This window comes from Drosophila kikkawai, chromosome 3L (genome assembly GCF_030179895.1).
Source record: "Drosophila kikkawai strain 14028-0561.14 chromosome 3L, DkikHiC1v2, whole genome shotgun sequence".
Classification (NCBI taxonomy): Eukaryota; Metazoa; Arthropoda; class Insecta; order Diptera; family Drosophilidae; genus Drosophila; species Drosophila kikkawai.
The window spans coordinates 6,692,591-6,719,142 of NC_091730.1; the positions used below are offsets into that span (position 1 = coordinate 6,692,591).

The 26,552-nt window shown below is 40.5% G+C and overlaps 7 protein-coding genes across 7 annotated transcripts; 2 read left to right on the forward strand and 5 right to left on the reverse strand.

The window, feature by feature from the left end:
* Nucleotides 1-1,456: 1,456 nt before the first annotated feature.
* Nucleotides 1,457-6,392, reverse strand: LOC108073762 (uncharacterized). The gene is given in 3 exon segments (XM_017165527.2): nucleotides 1,457-1,537; nucleotides 6,271-6,354; nucleotides 6,357-6,392. Coding segments are annotated over 3 exon segments (201 nt in total).
* A 4,197-nt stretch (nucleotides 6,393-10,589) lies between these two features.
* Nucleotides 10,590-11,684, forward strand: LOC108073896 (CTD nuclear envelope phosphatase 1 homolog). Its single transcript, XM_017165685.3, has 2 exons — nucleotides 10,590-10,763; nucleotides 10,825-11,684. The coding sequence occupies exons 1-2, from the start codon at nucleotides 10,738-10,740 to the stop codon at nucleotides 11,591-11,593; spliced, it is 795 nt and encodes a 264-aa protein (XP_017021174.1). The 5' UTR covers nucleotides 10,590-10,737; the 3' UTR covers nucleotides 11,594-11,684.
* A 5,313-nt stretch (nucleotides 11,685-16,997) lies between these two features.
* Nucleotides 16,998-18,238, forward strand: thoc6 (THO complex 6). Its single transcript, XM_017165637.2, has 2 exons — nucleotides 16,998-17,198; nucleotides 17,253-18,238. The coding sequence occupies exons 1-2, from the start codon at nucleotides 17,086-17,088 to the stop codon at nucleotides 18,193-18,195; spliced, it is 1,056 nt and encodes a 351-aa protein (XP_017021126.1). The 5' UTR covers nucleotides 16,998-17,085; the 3' UTR covers nucleotides 18,196-18,238.
* Nucleotides 18,239-18,258: 20 nt separating this feature from the next.
* Nucleotides 18,259-20,083, reverse strand: LOC108073841 (esterase P-like). Its single transcript, XM_017165622.2, has 2 exons — nucleotides 18,563-20,083; nucleotides 18,259-18,506 (listed from the first exon to the last, which is right to left on the reverse strand). The coding sequence occupies exons 1-2, from the start codon at nucleotides 19,953-19,955 to the stop codon at nucleotides 18,259-18,261; spliced, it is 1,641 nt and encodes a 546-aa protein (XP_017021111.1). The 5' UTR covers nucleotides 19,956-20,083.
* Nucleotides 20,084-20,323: 240 nt separating this feature from the next.
* LOC108073761 (esterase P-like) lies at nucleotides 20,324-22,077 on the reverse strand. Its single transcript, XM_017165526.3, has 2 exons — nucleotides 20,659-22,077; nucleotides 20,324-20,595 (listed from the first exon to the last, which is right to left on the reverse strand). The coding sequence occupies exons 1-2, from the start codon at nucleotides 22,055-22,057 to the stop codon at nucleotides 20,324-20,326; spliced, it is 1,671 nt and encodes a 556-aa protein (XP_017021015.1). The 5' UTR covers nucleotides 22,058-22,077.
* Nucleotides 22,078-22,389: 312 nt separating this feature from the next.
* On the reverse strand, nucleotides 22,390-24,095 carry LOC108073760 (esterase P-like). The gene is made up of 2 exons (XM_017165525.2): nucleotides 22,694-24,095; nucleotides 22,390-22,637 (listed from the first exon to the last, which is right to left on the reverse strand). Exons 1-2 carry the CDS (start codon nucleotides 24,090-24,092, stop codon nucleotides 22,390-22,392), a joined length of 1,647 nt encoding a protein of 548 aa, XP_017021014.1. The 5' UTR covers nucleotides 24,093-24,095.
* A 163-nt stretch (nucleotides 24,096-24,258) lies between these two features.
* Nucleotides 24,259-26,051, reverse strand: LOC108074009 (esterase-5B-like). Its single transcript, XM_017165871.3, has 2 exons — nucleotides 24,644-26,051; nucleotides 24,259-24,589 (listed from the first exon to the last, which is right to left on the reverse strand). Exons 1-2 carry the CDS (start codon nucleotides 26,031-26,033, stop codon nucleotides 24,342-24,344), a joined length of 1,638 nt encoding a protein of 545 aa, XP_017021360.1. The 5' UTR covers nucleotides 26,034-26,051; the 3' UTR covers nucleotides 24,259-24,341.
* Nucleotides 26,052-26,552: the final 501 nt, after the last annotated feature.

Genomic DNA, 26,552 nt, shown 5'->3' on the forward strand with positions numbered 1-26,552 from the left:
TCAGTCTCGTTTCCGCAACTAATCTGTCTGCAGCAAAGTGTATTGCAATTTACCTAAGCAGCTTTAAACAAAAAAAAAAAAAAAAAAAAAACAGACTGCAGCAGCCAATAAAGTCAATTACCCAATTCGCCGACTTGGGGGTACCTTGGGTGATGGCAAACAATTGCCGCTCAAAAGCTGAAGTTGAACTGGCGCTGTCTGCCACTGCCCGCCCTCTTGGCTACTGCGCCGCTACTGCCACTAACTAAGGCACTAACTAAACCACTCAAATTCCAATTCAGACTAATTTTCTTGGGTTGTTTAGAAGAGCACACACACACTCACACACATGTACATGAGCCTGCAAATGCAACAGAGTGGCGAATTTGGCCATTTTACAGCTCAAAGCAGCAAGCAAAACGTTCCACTTCACCGCCTGGCAGGTATTTTTAAGGCATTTTTTTGTATACTTGAAGTGGCTTTTATATATTTACTATTTGTAATGAAGAACTCTGGTTTCAGGGTTATTTTTAAAGTAATTTTAAACTCTAATAAGCGCACAGTTGGGTTTATTATTCATTATAAAGATTAAATTAGAGTTAAATAATTTTTTAGAAATATTTTATGGTAAGCTCAGCTCATAGAGTTGATCCACTCATTTGTTTACCACAAAATCTGAAACTAAGAAAAAAAAGAAATCATGTTTTACGTCAGAACTTTAAGAATGAAAAACAGCAATAAATAAACTTTATAATACTTTTATAAATTATGGAAATGGGCATGCAAATTTCAAACTTATTTTGGCCTAACCATACCTGACATCTCTGATGACGACTCACGTGCAGACAGGCTGGGAGAGAGAGAGAGAGAGACCCAAGGAGATGGAGAGGAGAAGGGTTGGGCGAGGGACAACTGTCGTCGGGTCGCTCGCGTTCGTTTCTTAAGTCATTCGTTTTGCCTGACACTAAACTGTTGCACTAAAGTGTTGAGTTTGTTTTGTTGCTTTGCTGCTGCTGCGGCTGCTGCTGGCTGGCTGGTTGTTTGTGTTTGTTGTTGTTGTTTGGCGCTTGTCGATTTTACAGCCAAAATTGCTTTTGGGGCTTTGTATGTTTATTTGTATTTATATATATTTTTTTTTATTTTTCAGCTCGTTGTTTTTCTACATTGCCATGTTGTAGTTGGGTCAGGTTGCAGATTCGAAAGTGGGTCAATTTATTACTGCAATGAATAGGTAACGCTGTTGATGCTATTTGTAGCTGCGCTAGCAGGGTTTTTCTTTTTGGCTTTGGCTTATGCTTAAATTTAATTAACTGCAACGATTTGTTTTGTCGGCGTGGTGGGCGTGTCGCTCAATTAACTCCCAACAAATTTGGACACATTCCGGACACACAAAGTAAGCGAGCAAGGGATGGGGGAAGGTCATCCCTCGGGGGCCAATAGACCAGGAATAGCCATCAGCTGGGATGTGGGTTAAATGTTAACCCATGTACTTGCAGGCCGGCATGATGATGAGCCGCACATCTTGCACAATTGCATAAGCAGACACGGCCGCCGGCAGCTGGAAAAATAGTCGGATTACACAAAGAAAAATATGTAGTAATTAAGGGTACATTTGAAAAGATTCTACACAAATTATTTATTTATTTATTTACTTATTTTATTTATATAATGTTTTCAATTTGTATTAGTTTCCCCATTTAATACTCTCTATTATGTTTGTATCTAATTTCTCTCAGTGCCTATGGTAAAATGGGTAAAATGGTAGAGTGCCAGGCCATAAATACGGCCTGGCTTGGAGTGCTCAAGTGCCATGTACAGGCCATTAGGGAAGACATGAACGATGCTGGCACTGCAATCTGTTTTTCCTTCGGTTAATGTCTTCGATTTTTGGGCTTTGGGATTTCGGTATTTGGATTTTATGTGTGAGAAATCCATCGGAATGGCTCAGACTGTCTGTCTCGAAACGCATTTTCAGTCATTTCCAGCGTGTTTTATGTGCAGCCGGTGCAGATAAACCAAGGCAACAACAGCAGAAGCCAATGAATTGCCAATTGTGGGAGTTTAGCTCAGGCTCCAAGCCTCCTAGTTGAGGAACGAACATCCATCTTGCCATTGACGTTCCAATTTCAATTTTTTTTTTTGGTTGAAGAGAAGATCAACCTCAAGAAGTAGCACGTAGCACAGAGCTTAAAAGCTCTCGTTATAGGAACCATTTATTTTTAAGAGATTTATATACAATTTGTAGAAGAATTTAAGTTAAGCGTAATATTTTGTGGAATACGATAGGATTTGTAATTTTTTGATAAATTATTGTTAAAAAACTATTTCTGAAAGTTGCATTTAATAATGATTAAAAGAATAATGACTAAAAATAAGTGATTTACTTAAATAATTAAATATATATTTTTGATATAAAGATCTTTTACTGTCAGACTTTTTTGCAGCGAATTAAGTTACATTTTTGCTAATTATTATTTAATTTATAAAAAAAAAATATTTAAAAATAAAATTAAGATAATGTTTTTGTTTTTTATTCTTCATTTTACATTAAAGATAACTTTTATACTAACATTTTACTTTACATAGCTTGGCAAAGTAGTGCACTGATCGTGTGATATAGCATTCAACTAAAGCTCGACAGATAAGCTTTTTAAAGCAGTGCAGGCGTTAAAAATATTTTTAAAATTAAACAATTAAATAAAAAATTAAAAGAACTTGATTAGGCAATTTTTTACGTTTTTTTTTATAATTCGAATTTGAAGCGATTAAAATTAATAAAATTAATAACGCTTTCACTGAATATGCAATAGTAATTTGTTAAAATAAAAAAAAAATGTATAATATTAAAAGTTTACAATGAAATTTCTAAATTGATATGCCTTCAGCAATTATTAAACCATGTTGCTATGCAAAAATCTTTAATTTTTTTCATTGACTAAAGATAAAACCCTAGTCAGCCTTGTAAAGTTTTCCAAGCGTCGCATTTAACTGAGGATTATGCATATTTATTTGAAATATCCAAAGACCAGTGCAAGTCCACCGAATTACCAGCTGTTTCACGAGACGAGTGGCGCCTTTGGTACGCGATAATCCAAATGTAATCCAAAACCCCAGCCAAAACCCGAGAACAAATAGAAACGCAGTCGCCAACTCGACTCGAATCATCGCTCAATCAGCCCCCATAAAAAAGCACACACTCATCAAAAAGTTTTGCAGAAACGCCTTTTTATTCGAAAAATATACAAAAATAAGCTATTAACTAATAAATAATGCAGGCAAAACATAATAAACAAGAGATTCCCAAATTAAACAAGAGCTAAAATTGTTGGGGGGGAAAATGGTTGAGGGGGTATCACGCTTATCAGGTCTTTCTTCTGCTCTCTTCCACCGGATTTAAAGCTGTAATCGGTTTCCATTTTCTGCTGCGCATTCGGCTTAGTAGTGCACCTAACCTAAAATATTTAAATATAGAATTTGCCAATAATACATACTATTTATAAAATGAGATTAAATCTAAGTGAGATTTTAAGATTAGGAAATTTTATTATTATAAGAAATAACATTCCAACAAAGTTACATAAAAATAATCTGTGTAATTTTTATATTATTTTTATCTATTATTTATATTTTCATATTTTATTTTTTATGATTTTCAGTGGCCAAGCTTTTCCGCCTTTCGCTGCACATTTGCCTTGGTACACCTAACCTCTTATAGGCTATGTCTGATCGGATTTCGAATGCACAGACAAAGCCTAGTAGAGGCTAGATTTATAAGGAAATTCTCGGATTCAGAACGGAAGAAATAGACCACACCTAAAATTTGATTTTTATATGCCAATCGCGGGGAAATCGTTAATATATAAAAATAAACTAGCTGCGCCGCTTTCTTTGCATTATAGCCCGGAATCTGGATTTTTCTTCGTTTTGCTGTGTTAATTTATTAACTTGTTGCCGCCGCCGCAGCCGCCGTCGTTTCGCATTTCGTGTTTTGCGTACACAGTTCATGTCTGATCTTTTTTAGTATTGCTTGTTTTATTTTTCTTCTTTTTTTTAATATAAAAAACTGCCACGTCTTTTCACTCACGACTTTCACTTTTGGGGCTCGTCAAGAGCCAAAATTAATTGCAAGCCAGTCGAAAATTTATCAGCGAGCGAATAAATGCCGAGCGCCCAAATGGAACGAACACCGCCGCCTCGCAACTGGGGAGCATATGAGCGTATTGGTGGGGCTCTTTCTGCGATTAGCGAAGAGAGAGAGAGAGAGAGATATGGGGAGCACGCCCTCCAACAGCAAACAGCATTAGTATATGTATGAATGTATGTGAGTGCATTTAAAGTTCAAGTTCAAAGCTACGAGAATGGGGGTATTAGAATTCCTGCTCGGCTGCTTTTGCTCTCCCAGAGAGCGGAGAACGAGCGTCAAAGAACGGAGCGTGGAGAGTGGAGCTTCTAGCCAAGTGCACGTACACCGCAAAACAGAAGAGATCGCTAATCTACACAGAGAGAACAAAAGGGCAATATAGTTCTGTCAACAGTAAAGTTTTATGAGGGAAACCAAAAGATACGTTTGATAAAAGCCAAGACAGAAAGTATAAACGTCTTGAACAATAGATATAACTATCTACACAGAGAACAAAGGGTGTAAGAATTTTACAATTGAAGGGTAATTTGAAGTGAATATAGCAACATTTACTTTTAAATCCTATGGAACAAATAGGTACAGTTTAACAAGACTAACTACCAGGCCTTTTCTAGGGTTTTATAGATACAAATTCTATTATTAAGAATTCTATAAGTAAATCTGCTCTACTTCCATAAGTAAATAAAAACCCAAATTTTATTGTGGGTTTTTTTTTACGGGATCTATGGGTTTTTTCTGTGTAGTGCTTTCTATTTTGGAGACCGGCCTCTTGCTCTCGGCCTTCCTATCTCTCCCATTCTCGCTCTCTGAATAGACAAAACTAGCGCTAGTTTCTCTTCGCCTTGATTGTTGTTGTTGTGTTTGTAGTTTTGGGTAGCAAAAAGTAATCCATGTCAGTAGAACACTTTCGATTTTCTTTTCTATCATTGTTTTTTTTTTCCGCTTTTGGTTTTATTTTTGACGCGGGGTCGCGTGGCAATTGAAATTAATTTGTATTTTTCGTTTTCGCTATTTTAGATTAGATTGTTGTTGATTTTATTACTATTTTAATTGCCCAACTTTCACTGCAATCTGCTTTAGTTTTTTTAAGAATTTCACTAGAACTTATTTCTTTTTTTTTGTGGAGGATTTTATTATTTTCAATGGATGAGTCCTGGAGATTTTGTTAGGGATATAAGCTCGGAGCTCTGCAACCGATCTCGACACTTGCACAGTTTTGGTTTTAATAAACCCGAGTACGAAGTGATTTTATGCTTTTATACTCTCCGCTGCGCCGTCGACAGCGCAGTCGGCTTTAATGGCCGCCCGTACGCAATGGCGTCGCCAAAATGCATGCGTATGGGTGTGGTGTTTGTGCGAATGCGGGTGTGTGAGTGTGCTGTGCTGTGCTGCGATCGCTGCTTTCGCATGCTTCATTTTATTATTTTGTTTGACTTTTTTATATGCGAGCAAAGTAAAACGAACGGAACGAACGAACGGCGGCGGAATGAACATTTTGCATCTTTCGATCGTGGCTTTTTATATTGGATTTAGCCTCAAACTGAACTCAACCTGGCATGGCCAGCCAGCCCCTCTGCCAGCGTCGCAGTCGCCGCGCACTCACACACGCACTCTCCAATATGAGTTACTTGCACATCGTTCTGTTTTGTATTGCTGTTGTTTATTCGGTTCTCTCCAATTTCGGTCTGCTTCTCCCTCCTGTTCCTTCTTGTTGTTGCCATTTTTTTTGGCGACCCACTCACACACACGCATATCGTCGCTTTGGAGCTCTTCCTGCTGCCTGCAGCTCCCACTCCCCCCTCCCACACATAGGGACAAAGATCTCCTCCTTGTACAGTTGCGGTGGAAAAAGTAGCATATGGTGAAAAAGAAAGAGATTCAAGCAGTTGCAAGCAGTTTTGGCTCGAAAATCATTGCCTACTTTTTGGAGGCAGCTTACAGGACATTTTTGATTTTAATTTAATAAAACTAAATTCTTTCCAGAGAACTTAATACCTGTTTAATTCTTATTTTATGAAGTAAGCACAAATTTTAGATTGACTGGTTGATTGATTGATTCGACACGAATTTCTAATTAATTTAATAATATTTCTATTAATTATTTATTATTTTATTTTATGTGAAGTCCTAACAGTTTTTCATGAAGCTACGATCATTGCTAAAATGGCAACCTCAATTGTTAACCTCCAGACGCGTCGCTGCCGCTGTCTCTTTCTGTCCAAGCCGAGTTTTTTCTTGGCCGCTGGGTGTTGTCTGCCTTGTTATTGCGCATACTTTTGGCTCTTTTTTTTTTGGCATTTTGGTGCCTTAGTCTCTCTCCGAGGGCGCAAATTAAGTTCGAGTCATTAAACCGGTCAACTAAAATAACGTGGCATCCGAGCGACGGAGGCATTAACTTGAGATCAGCGTTCACCAAAGGAGTGAGTGCACAACAAAAAAACAAAACAACAGGAACATCTTGATCACTTGTGGTCAACGCCTAAACGTTTTGTGCAGGGGTCCGAAGTTATTGACCGACTTTAGCAGTGTAACCCGATCTTCCCTGACATTCAATGCTCGGCGTGGAAATATAGCACCATCTGATAAATGCAACAGATGATTGACTACAAAAACTGTTTACAATTGAAGGGGAGACATTATCTAAAATAGTATATATGTTGTTTGTTATTTACTAAATATAGTTATTTAGGCAGTGTAAACATTCAAGCTTCCATTTTAATTTTCTACTCAAATAATATGGGAATTATAGTTTTCACTATATTTTCCTCACAGCTACCCTTATTGGGAATTATGAAGAATAAATTTCTCCTCATGGCCCGAACCCAATGGAAATTATAAAATAGATACAGATATAATGATTTCTGGATATTGTGTCACCAGCTATTAAGTTAATTTTGGCAACAAAATCCAAGATTGTGGAGCCGCAATTAATCAGTTGATTGATTTTTTATATACACACCTTCCGACAGAGTTATGACTTTGCTCACACTCTCCCTACTTAAGTGCAAGTATTGTGAGGTCCCGAAAAAAGAAAGAATTGATAAATTAACTTGAACTCTCAACACACGCGCAGCCGTTAATTATGTATACGCCATGTGTATATCAGTCGACGTTCCTGTTTTTTTTTTGCCTTTTGTTGATTGTGGCTGGCTTATTTGTTATATTCTTATTCCGGCGAATGCAATGAACTCCGCCGCTTGTTTATTTAAAAATAAAAATACAATTTACACAAAAAATAAAGAAAGCAAAGCGCAGAAATCGAATCGACAAACAAAAGGAATTCTTTGTTTATGGCATTGCCAACCTGTGTGTGAGAGTGAGTCCGCCCGGGAGCGTCGTCTCGTAGTTGTTCTTCAATTGGGGGGCAAATTGCAATTTTTGGGCTTGTTTTTTTGGGGCCTCGAGTTCGTTGGCATCATGTAGATTTTATTTATCAGTTGAAATATTTTGCTAACAAATTGCAGTCATTGACATTAGCCACACCAGCACACAAAAAAGTGACATACACACACATGCAGACCAGAGCGGATGTGGCAGTCTCTCGTCCTCTCTCACTTACTCCCACTCTTCCTCATGGTGGAGCAGGGGGGGGTGGAGATGGAGACAGGACGGCGAGCAGGTCACGCAAGCGCACAAAAGTTTATTCATCTCGCATCTCGCCAAAATGCGAAAATGCGCAGCAGCAACAGCAACGGGCAAAGAATCGACAAAGTATTCGAAGCCGAATCGATAAAGTGGAGATAGAAGACAGTCTTCTCTGCACACTTGTGCAAAGCTCCAAGAACCACATGAAAAATATCAAGAACATATCCACTCAGGGGAAAAGTTTGTGATTTAAGTTATTTTATTTTGAAATTTTTAGGAGATTTCAAAAGCACACTTTCTTCTAATTAATTTAAAGACTTTATTGTATTTATTTTAAAACAATGTAATGCATTTTTGCAAAATATATATTATAATCAACATTATTGATATTTATTACCTTACCTTTTACCTTTTTCATATTTATAATTTTTAAATATAATACTTTTTTACCTTATTATTCATACAATCTCCCTGGAATATTGATGTGATCACATTTTTCACTGTGCAGCAAGCTTCACTTTTTCGGGTTTCTGTTTGTCCAGAAAAAGATGACGAAGAGGGAGTGTGGCAAGGGAGGTGGTGGTGGGTAACGGGGTTGCGAGGGCGAGACGACTGCAAAATTGTTTAATTATAAAATGTAAAAAACGAGGCGAGCATCCAAAGAGAGCGCAAGCGAGCGAGTGAGTGAGTGAAATACATGAGAGCCAGTGAGGGACAGAGATAAAGTTTTTGTTGAAGGACACACACGGTCTTTAAAAGTGAGTAATGCACTGGAGGTTGTTGACTCTACCGCCGTCCCATTCGCTCTGCCCCGTATTGCCGGCGTCGCCTTTGCCTTGTAGTCTCTCTTTCTTTTTACTTTTTTTTTTATATTTTTATATTTTTTATTTTTATTTTTGCACTGTCCACTGAGCTTGCTGTTGTTGTTGTTGTTGTTCCTGCCACTGATATTGTATGCGCCTGTGTCTGTGTGAAGAATCTTTTGTTATGCGAGTTTGTATTTTTTCGGCTTTCGCGTGTGTGTGTTGTGCAAAGTCAAAGTGATTAAACTTTATGCGCAATTTATTTTGCATTCGGCACAACAACCACAAAAGCAGCTAAGCCCAAAAAGATCAGGCAGCAGCAGCAGCAGAATTATTATTGTTTAATGCTAATTTAACACACGTCAAATTTCGTATCCAAAAATGTTGCCAGAATCGCGTTTACAGGTTCAGGTTGAATCGCGAGAAACGAGATAAGCGAAGCGATAAGCGTACACAGAGGGAAAAGTATCGGTTAAATTCTCTGATAAGAATATATGTACACATGTACAAATGTATCTTTTGTTTTGGAATTAAATTTGCACTGAAAATATACAAGGTTTATGGGAACTAAAAACTTACAAGAAATATGTTGAGATTTTAGTTCAGCTATGTTTGTCAATTAAAAAGCTTTGGGAATTTCTGTACATTTTCTGGAGCTCACCAAGAACTTCCCAACATGTGCCTAGATGCGGGTGTTGAACAGTCCACTCATTCCATTTATTTTTAACTGACTCACTAGTTCATTTTTCCCTTAAATATGTAAGCGTTTTTTGTGAGAATTGGGGAATTGCAGCAACATGCGGTTAAATGTTGACACCCAGCAGACGCCACACAGAAAACCGCAAAACGCAGGCCCCAGGGCCTGGAAGGGTAACAAAAAAAACCTAATGAGTGGGATGATCCATTAGGGTGGACTTTATTCAAGGGTTTACTTATTAATCTAAAGAAAAATATACTTAAAAATAACTAATTTATCAGGACACAGGTGTGCAAAAAGAAATGACACCTGTGTCAACATGAGATTATGATGACTAAAAAATTATTAATAAAAATACAACTACTTGGTATCACTCATGTGCACCTTAAAGAACAAATTACTTTGCCAAAAAATATTATTTAATAGCTTTTGAATTTAATTAATACTTTTCTTGGGCAAGATTCCATCCCAATCGCGTGCAGGCGTCAGCCTCCAGATGCGCGCAATATGGTGCTCCTTTCTGGATGACGCCGCCAGCCAGCATCATGGTCACAGTTGCAGTTTCTGGCTGTATTTTTGTTAAATGTTGTTGTTGTTGCCGCTGCTGTTGCTTTCTGTGCTGCGTTGTTAATCGTCTTGACGGCGCAGTCACATTGTGCGTGCTGCTCCCAAGGCCAGTGCAATATTTTACACGAGTGACATCGCCGGCGAACTTCCGTCAGTGCTGCGGCCTTTGTACACTTAAAAAAACGCCACACGTAAAGTTAAGATTGGGGCTTACAATAAAAACACCTTAAAAAATGTTTGTAATTTGAATTCCTTCTTTCTTTATCTTTAGGTCTTTTAAATCGTTAAACTTTCAATATTCTGTTCACTATTTGATTTATAATCGCACTTTTAACTCTCTGCTCATCGTTTTTATTTTATTTCTCTTGTTTTTTTCCTGCTCTGCCTTGTTGTGCGTCATCATTGCCTGGCCCTGCATTGCCTGGATGTTTTCTTCGTTGCTCCAACTCCCTGTCCCCTCCCATTCGTCACCCACACGCACTCCCGATCGTTTAACACCCACTGTAAGTGCAATATTGTAAGCCAGACAAGTTCCTCCAATATCCATACAGAGAAAAAAATTAAATATTTATATAAAAAATATTTTACATATGCGTATACGTAATGTATGGTTTCATAATTAAAATTATGTATACGCAGGGGTGACACAGAAATTACTTTTTGATAACATAATAAAGGCAGAGCGATTGTCTTTTAATTAGGCTTGCTTAATAATAACTTATTTGTTTAAATTGATTTTGAGATTTTAATTGAAATGTTTAGTTTTTATGTTTAGTGTTTTATTAATCAGTCTCTCTGTGATTCATTCTTCATTCAAGGAATCCCTTGCAATCATTGTCAGTCTCTTAAATTCTAGAAACTTTTAGAAAAATAATTCAACAACCTTTTGAAAAGCCTCACTCAATTAGCTTTACGTTTAGTTAAAATTATTAAATACTTTCTACATGAAATCTTAATAAAAAGCCATGACTGGTGACTCGTTTATATCCCTGTAAGTAATATATTTTTAATGCAAGTAGTCAAAACTTACATATATGACCAACTGTCTTAAGCATATTTGGACTGCAAACTTGGGGTCTGGTGCTGGCTATCATATGCCTGAATGAGCCCAGGCTGGGTAGGTTCATCAAGTTAACAGCGGCAAGGATCTACAAGGTCTATGCAAATTACTCTCCAATTGAATACTTGAGCGATGATTGTTTGACCCCAGTTTCTTTACGCTGCCTAAAACGCGTGGCCAAAAAGACGCTCGTCCTGGATATGGACGAGACCCTGATCACGGCCTGGATTCAGCGACAGGGCGATCATCGACACTCACCGCCCAACGTGCCCCACGACTTCAAGTTCGGCATTTCGACTGCCATTTGTAAGGGCGACGTCTACGTTTATAAACGTCCCCATGTAGATCGCTTCCTGAACAACGTGTCCAGGTGGTATAACCTGGTGGTCTTCACCTGTGGTACGGAGGATTATGCTTCACCCATCCTGGATTTCCTTGATAAAGGCCGTGGGATTTTAGACAAAAGGTTTTACCGTCAACACACTATTGATGTCGGTGGCCTGAGGGCCAAGTATATATCTCTGTGTTCCCCGGACATGGCCAACATCCTTCTGCTGGACAATTCCAGTATTGCATGTAGCTTTAATGCAGGCAACTGTATCCCCATCTCATCGTATAGAATTGGGCAAAAGGATGAAGCCCTCCTCGAACTTTTACCATTCCTGGATGCCCTCCGTTTCACGAGAGACGTGAGATCGGTGCTGGGAAAGTGCACTCGCTTCGATTGCCTCACCACGCTTTTGGAGAGTGTTGCCAAATGAATTGAGATTTAATTTAAATGTTTTGGTTTATTGTTTGTTTTATTAAATTTGTATTATGTTATAAAGATTTAGTTTAACATTCTTCGGCTAATCAGTTTGTAAATTTTACAATTTAAAAAGGGGAAAAACTTAAAGCTCTAAGGTTTTGTATAACTTTTAAATGACGCGTAAAAACCAAACAATGATTCATAGTAAAATCACCTTTCCTGGTTCATATTAAATCTATGAAATTTCTTTAAAGATGGATCTTTTTTAGGATATTCACAGTTAATGAAATAGCTTTTATTATTAATAGTTTTTATTATCACCTTCAATGGAGCTTTCTGTTACCAATCTTGCTTTGAGTCATGCTTAGTCACATCGAAGTTGTATCCATGCCATTGGGACCATACCAGTTGTGATTCACCCTGCTGAGTAAATGACTCTGGCCAAGGTTGCAGCGATATCGGAAGGGCCACCACTCATATTAATCAGAGGCTAGTATAATATGTATATGTATGTATATATGTACATATGTATATGCTCCACTTTATCGGAGAAACCGAGTTGCGACAGTGAAAAATGAGCGAATGTCACAAGGATCATAGGGTAGAGCCCGCCCTGCTTCCATCTGCATGTCGATCGTTGTAAAAAAGGAAACAGGTTTCTGCGAAAGAAAGCAGGCAATTTGAGTATAAACAAGAAAGAAAGCTAACTTTGGCCAGCCAAAGTTTGTATACCCTTGCAGGTAACAATTAAAATATATCATTACTAAGCCAAAAATGCATTAATTTCGATTCGGAAAGCAGTTTTGTTTTAGTTTTTATTAATTAAAAAAAACTGCATACCAAATTTAAAATTTTAAGAAATCAAAATTTTTGGCCATTTTTGCTAATTTTAATGATGTAACCCCTTATCAAATTTCGCAAAAATGGCCAAAAAATCGATTTCTTCCGGACATGTCTAGAAAGATTCCCCTGTTGATGCTGATCAAGAATATATATGGTTTATGGGGTCGGAAATGATTCCTTGACTTAGAAAAATATTATTTTGTATTATAAAATCTGATTTTTTATATTAAAAAACTTATTGATTTTTTTTATACATTTTTAAATTTAAAATTATCATAACTCGGCCAAAAGAGCATTAATTTTAAATCGGAAAACTGTTCTGTGCAAGATTTATTACAGTTAATAAATTTTTTATCAAAATCAAAATTTTTAATGATGTAACCCCTTATAAAATTTTGAAAAATGGCCAAAAAATCGATTTCTTCCTGACATATCTAGAAAGATTCCCCTGTTGATGCTGATCAAGAATATATATGTATACTTTATAGGGTCGGAAAGGTCTCCGTCACTGCGTTACAAACTTCTGACTGAAATTATAATACCCTGCAAGGGTATAAAAATGCTACTATATATACTTAAATATTCCGAATAATAGATATCCATTATGTGGGTTTTGTTTTTTAAAAAGAAACTCAAGACTTTATAATCAGAATGTGAATTATTAAATGTCTTAGACCATAGAATTTATGTAAAATGTAGTCTGTTATATAATATCTTAAGTACATAATGTTATTATTCTTGATTTTCTTCAAGATCTAACTGCATTAATTCCCAGAATTCCCTTCTAAATAGACCTGTAACTGGAGTCTCCTTGGCAAGCCAGGGTATACCTTTATAGATTCAAGAGGGCACAGCACGGAGCTTGAGAATCGAATACTTTTCGTACTAATCCCTAGTCCAGCTCACCAGCCATTTGGGTGCGGCAATTAAGTCACCATCACTACCACCAGCTCCACTGCCGGCGAGGAGGAGGAGAAGCCAGGAGATCCCAGCTTTGGGGAGCATAGAGTGCCACGAGTTGCAAGGGGCTCGCGCGTTTCCAGCGAAGATCATTATTGTCTCGTCGCGGATGCTGGCAAAAGACGACGGCGGCGGACCCAAAAAATATACAAAAACAGCAACAAGGCAATGCGGCAACGTGCGGCGGGGCAAACAAGTTAATGAACCTGCCTGCGACGCCGTCTCGCAGTCCGGGATCCGGCATCCTTGGGGCCCCCCGCTTCTGGCGCGGAGGATGGTGAAGCTGGGAGCCCGTCCAACTAGTTTGTCTTGGTCTGTTTTCGGTCTGTTTCGAGGACCCGCGACCGTCGCGCCGAAATCTGTGGCATGAATTCTCTGGAAATGATCGAAATTTCATTTCATTGCGAGGCCGGCCGACCAGCCGAAATTAAGTTCAACAGCATTCCACCGGTCAGCGACTGTCTGGGCCCTGGACCCTGGCTTTTAAACAAAAAGAACTCTAGTCAGACTTAGAAGAATATCAATGAAAATAAATGTACATGAAATAAGACAGCAGAAGGCTTTTAAAATTCAAAGAAATCAATCATTAAGTATTTGCATGTTAATGATTAAAACATACAACAAGCCACCGAAAAACAGTCCCAAAACTGAACTGAAACCATTCTTAAAACCTAATCAAAAAAGTCTATAAAGAAAGGTTTAAAACCTCTTTATATGCAAAAAAAATCGCCCCCTAAACCGCTATTAAAACGCCCAACAGGTCAGAGTTAAGAACAGTCAGAAAATAAAATAAAATGTAAAATTCCCCTTAAAAAATATATAATCATTCTAAATGGAAAATAAAATTAACTACATATATATGTATGCACATACAAAATGAATAATTACTGTCCCATTTATTTATTTAGAAATCAAAACTAGTGTGACACGCTTATCCAGAAATATTTATTATTTCCTGCTAAAAGTAATCAAGACAAATTTAATGTTAAAACTCGCACTTAATATATTTTTAATAATTTACCAGGAAAAAATCGTTTTTAAATGAGATTATTTTCCAAGTCCCCCCCATTATCCTTGAGGCAAGAAGTCAATGCCCTGCATGGCGGGCTCGCATTACACAATTGCAACGCCGATGGGAAGATCAGCGGATCGGTGCTCAAGTTACACAGAACTCCAGTGGCCTACTTCCACTCGAGTGACCCGCAATGTCCCCGAACAATGGCCTTTGTGCCTCATGGCGATTAAGCCAGGGAAATGGGAACGGGATAGGGATCGTACCCGTTCAGGAGCAGGAAACAGGAGCTGGACTAAAGCAACCCCATGATTTGATCCCTATCCCCGATCCTGCCCAGTCAGCCAAAGACAAAGAAACCCATTTTGTCGCATTCAAACAGAAATTAATGTAAAACAAAAAGCCCAATCCAATCCAGTCCAAGAGTCCGCGAATAAACTGAGAGCGAGCGAGGGAATATAATTTTATTTTTATAACTGACCTCGAACTTTTGTGCAATGTGATTGAACTGCTGCCTCTGACGATATCTGTGGACCCTGGCTCGGGCCCTGGCCCTGCTCTGCTCTGTCCCTTTCTTTCCCTTTCCCTGCACGGGAAAATGCACAGAGCGAAATATACTTATTATTTATAACAAATTTTTCAAATAATATTAGTCATTAACATTGAAAAACATTGAACATTTGGAAGACGAGGGTAAGCTTTCCAGAAAACAGATTACGTATACGAATATCTAATTTATTTTTTTAGGTAATTTAACCAAAAACAAATTTGTAAAAAAATTTAAAAAATGCACTTTAAAGTTCAATAGCTAAATTACTTGTTAATATTCGATGTTTTTTTTTTATATTTTTTACAGTGTGTCTGATGCGAACTGCACTATTTGCATGCAGACTGCATACGGAGCTGTTGATCGCCTCCAACTCCGAATCCGATTTAGAGACCGAAACCGAGAATTGAGAAGCCCCGAGCCCGGGATGCAATCCAATCGTCGGACGGTCGGTTGACAAACAATATGGAAATTTTACAGAGTGCGCGTTGGAAATAAAAAAGGGGAAGCGAAAGCGAATCTTAAATGTCAGCAAGAGGCGACTGCAAGGGGGAGGGAAGGGAACGATAGTTGCAGTCGTCAGCGGGGAACGTTAAATGCATAATAAATGTGCGTTCTAGAGAGGTTGGGAAATAAAATGCGTGCGCCGACGTCGACGCCTTGCACTTTCAATGACCAAACACAACGATAAGAAACCGAAACAGAGATATAATACACCGAAAAAAATTAAAAAATAACATTATTGACCATAAATCTTATATTTTTAATTTCAGAGTGTATAAAAATATATTAAATAATTATATAAATATCAAATAAACAAGTGGTTTCTTAGCTAAAGACAAGTAATCAAGACAAAGTAATCTTTCCTGTTAAAATATTATATAGAAAATTACAGACCAAATTTGAAACAAATTTAAATGCTTGGATATAGTTTTTTTTTAACTTGTTTTGTAACTTTTAATTAAAAGAAAACAAGGCGTTAAAAGACGATAATTAAAAGACAAATGTTTTACTTAACTAAAAATCGTACACAAACATTTTGACGAATAACTCAACATATTAAACAAACATTAATAAAATGTACATATAGTTATTTTATTATTAAATTTGTTTAAAATAATCGTTAACTTTGTTAAGATATTTCGATATTTTCTTGTCAAAATAAAAAGTTCAATCGCAACGTAGAAAAACTTTGGGTACTTTTGAAATAAAAGCTTTAGTTTCGCAAACAAACTTCTGATTGACTTTGTTTGCCAAAACAATTTTTGCGAGAGACCATAGATAATGCTAACGAGAGAGAGGGAGGGAGATTTGGAAAGAGATATCCCAGCGAGAGAGACAAAGACACACACAGTTCTTTATCAGAAATTGCTCTGCCTGGCTCTGGCTGCTGCTGCTGTGCAAATATTTAATATATAAAAGCGCAAAACAAAAGAAACCAACAAAAAAAAAAAACATAAGAGAAGAGAAGACGAAGAACACAATAAATAGAAAGCAGAGGCGTTGGCAGCGACCGAATGCCAGTCAAGCTTTAATTCCCCAAAACAACAACAACAGCCACAACATGAAATAAATAAAAAAAAATAGCAGCAGCAACAGCAGCAAGCCGAAAAATGTTTAGCTGACGTCATGTGTCCTTGAATTCGTATATTCGCTACTCAAAGCGAAATTCGCAAAATTCAATGCACTCAACAACCAAAATATTAAAATAATATTAAAATATTAAAAGAAGCAAAAAGGCAGCAGATAAGATGACAAAATCGAAAAATACAAATGAAACGGAAGAGGAAAACAACTATACGTAATTGCACCGATATATAATATTTATTTTAAGATTTATGAAACCAATCATGTCATCTTCATAGCTTTGCAAACTTCAGAATAGCATTTTCATATTCTGAAAGAGTATACAAACATTAAATACAAATTTGAATTTAACGGTAACGGGATAACGTAAGAAAAGCAGTGCATAAAACGTATGTCGTTAAGCAGTATATAACGTAAAAGTCTGGCAAAGAAAGTCTGAAATGTCTGGCAACACTGTGTGCATTGCCAGACTTCCCATTATAGACGGTCACACTAAAAAGGCCGGCAAAAACAAACGATTTTGTAAAATTGCAATTTGTTAAAACAACTGAAAAACATGAAAGAAAAGGACCTTAAGCGAGCCTACAACAATGTCATGGCACAGACTATATCCGCCTCCCACCAGCACCTATTCGCGGGCAACAGCTTCGGAGATATCTTCGTACTCAAGTAAGAATCTTGGGCTTATTGCACATTTCCAAGCTGTAATTTGTCATTTTAAAGGATACAAGAGTTGGACAAGGGCACCGAGGAGCCGCCCGGCAAGCTGAAGATCTTCCCTCAGGGAAATGGCGTCGACATCAACTGCCTGGCCTTCCACCGTGACTTCCTGATTGTGGGTGCCGTAGGCCTGATCTACGGGCTGCCATGGAACGAGGAGGAGGAAACTCTGGCCGCAAAGCGCTCCTGGGAGGTGAAGATTCCCATGCAGGTGGATGCCGTGGAGGTGCCCGACGTAAACTCCATGTGGTTAAACGCGGATAATGACACCTTGTTCGCTGGCTGCGGCGACGGCGTCATCTATCAGGTGAGCCTGGAGGATGGACGCATTCAGCGGGAGTACCGTGGCCACACAGACTACATTCACAGTGTGGTGGGCAATGCCAGCGGACAGATCTTCTCGGGGGCCGAGGATGGCACGGTGCGCGTGTGGTCTACCAAGAAACAGGAACAAACCTCTTTGCTGGAGCCGCACAAGAACCCCCAGCTGATCCGGCCGGACTGGGGCAAGTGGATAGGTGCCGTCGCTGTCAGCGAGGACTGGCTGCTCTGCGGTGGTGGTCCCCGGCCCTCCATTTACCACCTGCGCGCTCTGGAGTGCACCCGAGTATTCGACTTTCCAGGACGCGTGCATCTATGCGAGTTTGTTGACGACAGCGTGTTCATCGGCGGAGAGTACAACCATGTGCAGTCATATACGTTGCATGGAGAGCTGCAGGCCAATATTCCCGTGGAGCATACAGCGTGCTACTCGGTGGTGTGGCAAACTGCTCCCATCAACCTCATGTCCATTGCTGGCTTCAGTAACAAGCTGCACATCCTGAAGGATTTCCGCTTTTTGGACAGCAAGATCGAGCTGTACGGCAATGTGCAGGGAGAGGATAACCAGGCGGAAGACGAGGAGGAGGAACTGATTGAGGAGCCTCTGATAGGTGAAGCCTCCTGAAGGTTAAATAAATCTCCAATTTGATACAGTTATTACTATGAAATGTACATATATTTTTATGCTTCAGGGAAACTGGTAATATTCCTCGTTCTCACAGCCATTTCTGGTTATCCTTAGAACCTGAAATTTTTCACTTTCAACATTGTTCTGAAAATGGCAATCGCCGAATGAAAATTCTCTGTCATCGCTGAGGGCGAAATTCTCCAGCATCTTCATGAAATTTCCGGCTATAATATGTTCATCTGGACGTAAAGCCGCCCGAGGGCGACCCAAGTCAAAGATAACGAAAAAGTCGTCGCCATGGACAGTACCTTGAATAAAAGACACATCAGGAGGTACAAATACTTAAAGGAAATTGCACACCTACCAAAATATACATCCGTGCGCTTGGACAGAACCTGCCCGACTCCAGACTCCGTCGGATTGTCGTAGACATAAGAGTACAGCGGGCTCTTTCCATGTCTACGATGTAGGTCTAAGGCTTCCGGCACGCTGTTCTTGAAAAGGATATCTGTAAACATCCGCTGCACGTCCCAATAGCTTTCCTCACTAAATCGTCGATCTCCCAGGTAATCCTGTCTCAGTTTTCTTGAAAAATCATCCATATCCCTAATAGTCTTCTTGGAGTCCCGATAGAAGAGCAAGTAAGGCGCCAAGTCAAACCACCGATCGTTAAGTTTCTCAATCCATGTCTCTCCGGTGGTTAGATTTTGTTCCAACAGCGTAGCTGCATTGTAGCCACCATCCTCGGAAGTATAGGTCACAACCCAGGGCACTTGGGCAAACTTTCCGCTTTTGATTACCTCTCTGGGGTGCTGGGTAAGGAATGCCCCGGGAGCGTCTGCTGGTTCCACAACAGGGCCAAACGTGGAGAAGGGCACGTATGAAAACACCAGGAAACTGCTGACAGCGGACACTATTTCACTGGCGGGCTTGGATTTTAGGCAACTTTTGAGTGTGGCGGAGTCCTTAGCAAGTCCACAGCCGACAATGCGACCTACTTCAAAGGCTCGACCTCGACCACCTTCCTGGACGACCCAAGGATCGAGGGCATTTCCACTCACCGATATGGCCGCCCGGGCCAATCCACCGAAATCTTCATGGAGGAGCTGCAAATGTGTTGATGCACCGCCCGCAGAATGACCAATGACCACGATATTCTCTGGCAGACCACCAAAGCTAGCTATGTTCTGTCTAATCCATTTCAAGGCTAATCGTTGGTCCTTCAATCCGTTGTTGCCCGGCAACTCTCGATCTCCGGTGCTGACGAAGCCCAACGGCCCAAGGCGATAGTTTATTTTCACCAACATCAAGTTGCCTACACTCATAAAATATTCGTGTCCGTTGGCTGCCGCTACTCCAAACATAAAGGCACCACCGTGCAGGAGGACAACGACTGGAAAGCTGTTCCGAGTGCTGTTCTTCGGCTTATAGATGCTGACGGTCAGGCAATCTTCCTGACCCACTAGCTTAGTAGCTCTGAATTGGTTGTATTGCAAGCAGGGCACTGGTGGCTGCGAGGCATCATAGGTCTCCGTCCACTGGCGACTATAAGGACGTGGAGCTTCGAATCGAAGTTCGCCGATTGGAGGCTCGGCGTATGGCACCGATTCGTAGCTGTAGTAGGTTCCATTATCCCTTCCCCGGAGTTTTCCATTCGGGATCTCAACAATCAAGGGATCTGATGCGAGGGAGGAAGCAATCTCTGGTGAGTTTATCCATACCAAAAACAAGCAACTTAACAATCTTAATAAACACATGTTGAGAGCCCGACTAGCTTCTAATGCGACTGAAAATAAAGTAAGGAGGCTTGTGACTTTATAGCAGCTGTGGGCCAACTCTCAATTTGCTATTCACGTGCGAGTAGGTCAAAAAATCTGGCGCAGAAGTGAAACACAAATGTAGCTCAAACACGTTTTGAAAACGAGAATTATAAAATTATCATGTTTGCTTCGCTTTTTCATATAATAGAAACAAAATTTAAATGCGAATACTGCCGGCTAATCAAAAGACATTTATATAAAATTCATAATTTAAATTATTTATTTAAGACAATGAACTCTCGTCACAACCTTTGTTAAATATAAAACACAAATTAAATAATTCTTAGGTAAAAAAAAAGTTATAGTTATAGGATTTTCTTAATATTTCCTTCAGGGAACTGATAATACTCCTCGTTCGTGCAACCATTTCTTGTTATTTTTAGTACCTGGTACTTCTTATTATTTACATTATTCTGGAAGTGGCAATCGCCAAAACTCATTTCTCCATTTTTACTAAATGCAAAGTCCTCCAGCATCTTCATGAACTTTCCTGATATAATTTCTTCATCAGGACGAATGACTTTTCGCAGCAAACTTGCTTTAAAGATAAGGAAAAAGTCGTCTCCATGAACAGTACCTTGAAATAAAAACAAAAAGGTTTTTATAATCGTTTTATCGGTTGAATACAATGCAGACATACCAAAATATACATCTGTGCGATTGGACAGCCATTGCCCGACTGCAGACACCGCCGGGTTGTCGTAGACAAAGGAGTACAGCGGGCTCTTTCCATGTCTACGATGGAGGTCTAAGGCTTCCGGCACACTGTTTTTGAAAAGGATATCTGTAAACATCCGCTGCACGTCCCAATAGCTCTCAACACTGAATCGCCAATCACCCAGGTAATCCTGTCTCAGTTTTTTTGACCACTCATCCATATCCCTGATAGTCTTCTTGGAGTCTCGATAGAAAAGCAAGTAAGGCGCCAAGTCAAACCAGCGATCGTTAAGTTTCTCAATCCATGTCTCTCCGGTGGTTCGATTCTGTTCCAACAGCAGAGCTGCATTGTAGCCACCGTCTTCAGCGGTGTAGGTCACAGCCCAAGGCACTTGAGCAAACTTTCCGCTTTTGATTACCTCTCGGGGGTGCTGGGTAAGAAACGCTTCGGGAGCATCTGCCGGTTCCACAACAGGACCAAAAGTGGAGAAGGGCACGTATGAAAACACCAGGAAACTGCTGACAGCGGACACTATTTCACTGGCAGGCTTGGATTTTAGGCAACTCTTGAGTGTGGCGGAGTCCTCAGCCAGCCCACAGCCGACAATGCGACCTAGTTCAAAGGCTCGACCTCGACCACCTTCTTGAACGACCCAAGGATCGAGGGCATTTCCACTCACCGATATGGCCGCCCGGGCTAGTCCGCCGAAATCTTCTTTTAGGAGCTGCATGTGTGCTGATGCTCCACCTGCAGAATGACCAAGGACCACGATATTCTCCGGCAGACCACCGAAACTAGCTATGTTCTGTCTGATCCATTGCAAAGCTAAGCGTTGATCCTTCAATCCGTTGTTGCCCGGCAACTCTCGATCTCCGGTGCTCACAAATCCCAATGGGCCCAGGCGATAGCTGATTTTTACCAACATCAAATTTCCTGCGTCCATGATGAACTCGTGTCCATTAGATGAAGCTCCACCGAACATAAAGCAACCACCGTGCAGGAGGACAACTACAGGAAACGTCTTCCGACTGCTGCTCTTCGGTTTGTAAATACTAACAGTCAGGCAATCCTCCTGACCCACTAGCTTATTGCTTTCACTGATAAATTGATTCCATTGCATGCAGGACACAGGTGGCTGGGTGGCATCAAAGGTGTCCTTCCACTGGCGACTATAAGGACGTGGAGGTTCGAATCGAAGTTCGCCGATTGGAGGCTCTGCGTATGGCACCGATTCGAAGCTGTAGTAGGAGCCACTATCCCTTCCGCGCAGTTTTCCATTCGGGATCTCAACAATCAACGGATCTGACTCGTGGAAGGAAACTATACCTGGTGACTGGATCCACACCAGAAACAGGCAAGTCAACCATCTCAATAAACGCATGTTCCGAACTCGACGGGCGTGCAATGCGACTGGCAACAAACAGAACTTGGCTTATTGCTTTATAGCCCCAACAACGATGCCTTGTGAAAAGTATAAAAAACTGAATCAAACGCGTTTTGAGAACGTTTCGGGGGTAAACGATGATGACGAACGGTCAGTGGGTAATTATCAAATTAGCATTCAAATAAAAATTACACAGAGGAAATATATTTACTTTTAAACTTTTATAAGTCGAAGCAATGGAATCCATGCCTATAATTAATTGTAATAATACAAGAATATTGAGCATAACATACATTAAATAAAAATTTATTTATATATTTTTTAATTCCTTAGGGAAACTGAGAATATTCCTCGTTTATACAAACATGTTTTATTATTCTGAGGAACTGAAAATTTTCACTGTTTATATTATTCCGCAATTGGCAATTGCCAAATATTAATTCTCCACTATCGGAAAGGGCAAAATCTTCCAGCATCTTTATAAACTGTCCTGAAATAACTTGCTCATCAGGACGAATAGAAGTTCGCAATGCGCCCAAGTCGAATATAAGGAAAAAGTCGTCGCCATGGACAGTACCTAGAACAGGAGACTTATAAGGCGGTGCAAAAAATTAAAGGAAATGGCAGACCTACCAAAATATACATCCGTGCGATTGGACAGCACCTGTCCAACTCCAGAGTCCGTTGGATTATCGTAGACAAACGAGTACAGAGGACTCGTTCCATGTCTACGATGAAGATCCAATGATGTCCACATACTGTTCCTGAAAAGGATATCTGTAAACATGCGCTGCACGTCCCAATAGCTTTCCAGACTAAATCGACGATCTCCCAAGTAATGTTGCTGTAGATTCCAAGAGAATTCATTCCTGTCCGCAACGCTCTTAATCGAGTCTCGATAGAAGAGCAAGAAAGGCGCCAAGTCAAACCAGCGATCGTTAAGTTTCTCAATCCATGTCTCTCCGGTGGTTCGATTCTGTTCCAACAGCGTAGCTGCATTATAGCCGCCATCCTCGGTGGTGTGGGAGACAACCCAAGGCACTTGGGCAAACTTTCCGCTTTTTATAACCTCTCTGGGGTGCTGGGTAAGGAATGCCTTGGGAGCGTCTGCTGGTTCCACGACGGGGCCAAAAGTGGAGAAGGGCACGTATGAAAACACCAGGAAACTGCTGACAGCGGACACTATTTCACTGGCAGGCTTGGATTTTAGGCAACTCTTGAGTGTGGCGGAGTCCTTAGCCAGTCCACAGCCGACAATGCGACCTAGTTCAAAGGCTCGGCCTCGACCACCTTCCTGGACGACCCAAGGATCGAGGGCATTTCCACTCACCGATATGGCCGCCCGGGCCAATCCACCGAAATCTTCATGGAGGAGCTGCAAATGGGCTGATGCTCCGCCTGCAGAATGACCAATGACCACGATATTCTCTGGCAGACCACCAAATCTAGCTATGTTATGTCTAATCCATTGAAGGGCTAATCTTTGGTCCTTCAATCCGTTGTTGCCCGGCAACTCTCGGTCTCCGGTACTCACAAAGCCCAACGGCCCTACGCGGTAGTTTATTTTCACCAAGATTAAAGTTCCTGCCCGCATAATGTACTCGTGCCCATTGACTGCAGATCCACCGGACATAAAGCCACCTCCATGCAGAAGGACAAGAACAGGAAACCACTTCCGACTGCTGCTCTTCGGTTTATAGATGCTAACAGTGAGGCAATCCTCTTGACCCACTAGCTTATTGCTTTCTCTGATAAATTCATTCCACTGCATGCAGGACACAGGCGGTTGGGTGGCATCAAAGGTGTCCGTCCACAGACGACTATAAGGACGTGGAGGTTCAAATCGAAGTTCGCCGATTGGAGGCTCTGCGTATGGCACCGATTCGAAGCAGTAGTAGGTTCCATTATCCCTTCCACGCAGTTTTCCATTCGGAATCTCAACAATCAAGGGATCTGATGCGAGGACTGGAGTAATCCCTGGTGAGTTAATACACACAAAAAACAAGCAACTCAGCAATCTTAATAAGCTCATGTTCGGAAATGCGACTGCCAACAAACAAGGTTGGCTCGATGCTTTATAGGCCAAATAATGCGCCATCTGGAAATTAAAAAAAAAAAAAAAGAATTAAACGCGTTTTGAGAAGATTTCAGGGGTAAACGATGATGTTGAACGGTCATTTTGTTTATTAGCAATTTAGCATTTAAATAAAAATTACACAGAGAATATTTTTCTTCAGAATTTATGGGAATTATACAAATTTTTGTATTTAAATTAAAAACCCTAAGGAAACTCAACATATTGCTTATTCTCGCAACCGTCCCGAGTTATCGAAAGCAAATTAAAAGTCTCACTGCCTACATTATCCTGGAAAGTGCACTCCCCGTAGGTAAGAATGCCTTTGTCGCTGACAGCAAAGTCTCCAAGCATCTTTATGAAGTTCTTAGAAATCACCTCCTCGTCCGGACGTAATTGTGGATTGCGTAATCCGTTTTCGAATATCAAAAAGTAGTCGTCTCCGTGCACAGTTCCTATGAAAAGATGAAAATTAATAAAGGAAGTTCGAAGAAATGCTTTAAACTTACCAAACTTGACATCTCTCCGGTTGCTCAGAGCCTGTCCTACTCCCTTGTCCGCCGGATTGTCATAGACAAACGAGTAGGCAGGACTTGTTCCGTATTTTCGGTGGAGCTGCAATGAGTCCTGTGTGCTGTTCTTGAAAAGGACGTCCGTAAACAACTGCTGCAGGTCCCAATAGCTTTCATCGTTGAACCGTCGATCTCCCATATATTCCTGCCTCAGTTTCCACGAGTAATCATCCATTTCCCCAATGCATTGCATAGAGTCCCTATAGAAAAGCATAGATGGCGCCCAGTCGAACCAGCGATCATTCAGTTCCTCGAGCAATGTCTGTCCAGGCTTGTTGCCTCCTTCCAGAAGTGAAGCGGCAGTGTAACCACCATCCTCCGTGACATAGGTCACCGCCCAGGGCACTTGTCCAAACTTTCCGCTCTTGATCACATCTACTGGATTTTGAATGAGGAAGGCGTCTGCTGCATCACAAGGCTCCACCACAGGGCCAAATGGAGTAAAAGGCGTGTAGGAGAATATAAGGAAGTTTCGTACAGCAGTCACTATTTCGCCGGCTGGTTTGGACTTCAGGCAGCTCTTCAGAGTGGCAGAGTCCTTAGACAATCCGCAGCCCACAATGCGGCCCAGTTCAAAGGCTCTTCCGCGGCTACCTTTCTGGACAACCCAGGGATCGAGGGCATTGCCGCTGAAGGAGATCCCTGCCTTGGCCAGCTTGCCAAAATCCTCACGGAGCAGTTGCAAATGGACAGAGGCTCCTCCAGCGGAGTGTCCTATGACCAGTATATTCTTTGGTTCTCCACCAAAGTTTGCAATGTTTTCCCGGATCCATTGCAAAGCCAGACGCTGATCTTTAAGGCCATAGTTTCCGGGCAGATCTGTGTCACCGGTGCTCGCAAAGCCCAGTGGCCCCAAGCGATAGCTTATCTTCACCAGTATGAATTGGCCCTCCCGCATCACATTCTCATGTCCGTTCAGGGCAGCGCCTCCAAACATGAAGGCACCGCCATGAATGTGTCCCACCACGGGAAAGCTTCTCCTGCTGGTGTTCTTTGGCTTGTAAATGCTGACGGTCAGGCAGTCTTCCGAGCCAGCGAGCTTGTTGTCTCCTTGGGTAAACTGGTCCCACTGCAAGCACACCACTGGCGGTTGTGTGGCATCGAAGGTGTCCGTCCATTTTTGCTTGTATGGCACCGGAGCCTCAAAACGGAGATCTCCCAGCGGAGGCTCAGCATAGGGTATTGCCTCGTAGCTGTAGTAGTTTCCATTGTCGCGTCCACGCAGCTGGCCATGCTGGAGCTCAATCAGCAGCGGATCGTTCCCATCTCCGGCAGAGGAACCAATCCACAGGCAACTTAGGGCAAAGAACAATCTCACGGCGTTCATGGTGCTCACTCCGTGAAATCCAGAGCACAACTATCTGGAGCAATTGTAATTGTAGCGCTTATATTCAGTCCAATTCCGGTCAAGTCAACTTGATTAATTACTTTCTATGAATGCTTTTAAACTTTACACTTTTGTCTAGGGATTATAATTAAATAATAGAAATAGCTAAAATTAAGTAATTTATTGCATGCTAAATTAAAACATTTCTAAAAGAGCATATAGAATAATTTATTTTGTTGCAACTAATAATTACAATATTTTCTTATTTATTACTTTTGTTGCTATATAATTTGTAAGTGTTGCAACTGATAAGTTACAATTTGTTGCTGCTTATAAGTATTGTTGCTATTAAATTTCTAATTCATAGGCGCTAATCATGGTTTATAATATTTAAAGATTCTTGAGCTACAGTTCCCAAAGTACTTCTTTAATACAATTATAATTTATAATTCAATTCGAAAAGTTAAATTCAGTATTTGCAACTTAAATAATACGCTTAATTGGGTTACACCTCGAGAA

Coding starts and splice junctions, on each gene's coding strand:
- LOC108073896 (XM_017165685.3), top strand. CDS start 10,738: ATGACTGGTGACTCGTTTATATCCCT. Junction 10,764..10,824: donor GGTGACTCGTTTATATCCCT/GTAAGTAATATA, acceptor AACTGTCTTAAG/CATATTTGGACTGCAAACTT.
- thoc6 (XM_017165637.2), top strand. CDS start 17,086: ATGAAAGAAAAGGACCTTAAGCGAGCCTACAACAATGTCATGGCACAG. Junction 17,199..17,252: donor GGAGATATCTTCGTACTCAA/GTAAGAATCTTG, acceptor GTCATTTTAAAG/GATACAAGAGTTGGACAAGG.
- LOC108073841 (XM_017165622.2), bottom strand. CDS start 19,955: ATGTGTTTATTAAGATTGTTAAGTTGCTTGTTTTTGGTATGGATAAAC. Junction 18,507..18,562: donor GCGCACGGATGTATATTTTG/GTAGGTGTGCAA, acceptor CTTTTATTCAAG/GTACTGTCCATGGCGACGAC.
- LOC108073761 (XM_017165526.3), bottom strand. CDS start 22,057: ATGCGTTTATTGAGATGGTTGACTTGCCTGTTTCTGGTGTGGATCCAG. Junction 20,596..20,658: donor TCGCACAGATGTATATTTTG/GTATGTCTGCAT, acceptor TTTTATTTCAAG/GTACTGTTCATGGAGACGAC.
- LOC108073760 (XM_017165525.2), bottom strand. CDS start 24,092: ATGAGCTTATTAAGATTGCTGAGTTGCTTGTTTTTTGTGTGTATTAAC. Junction 22,638..22,693: donor TCGCACGGATGTATATTTTG/GTAGGTCTGCCA, acceptor CTCCTGTTCTAG/GTACTGTCCATGGCGACGAC.
- LOC108074009 (XM_017165871.3), bottom strand. CDS start 26,033: ATGAACGCCGTGAGATTGTTCTTTGCCCTAAGTTGCCTGTGGATTGGT. Junction 24,590..24,643: donor CCGGAGAGATGTCAAGTTTG/GTAAGTTTAAAG, acceptor ATCTTTTCATAG/GAACTGTGCACGGAGACGAC.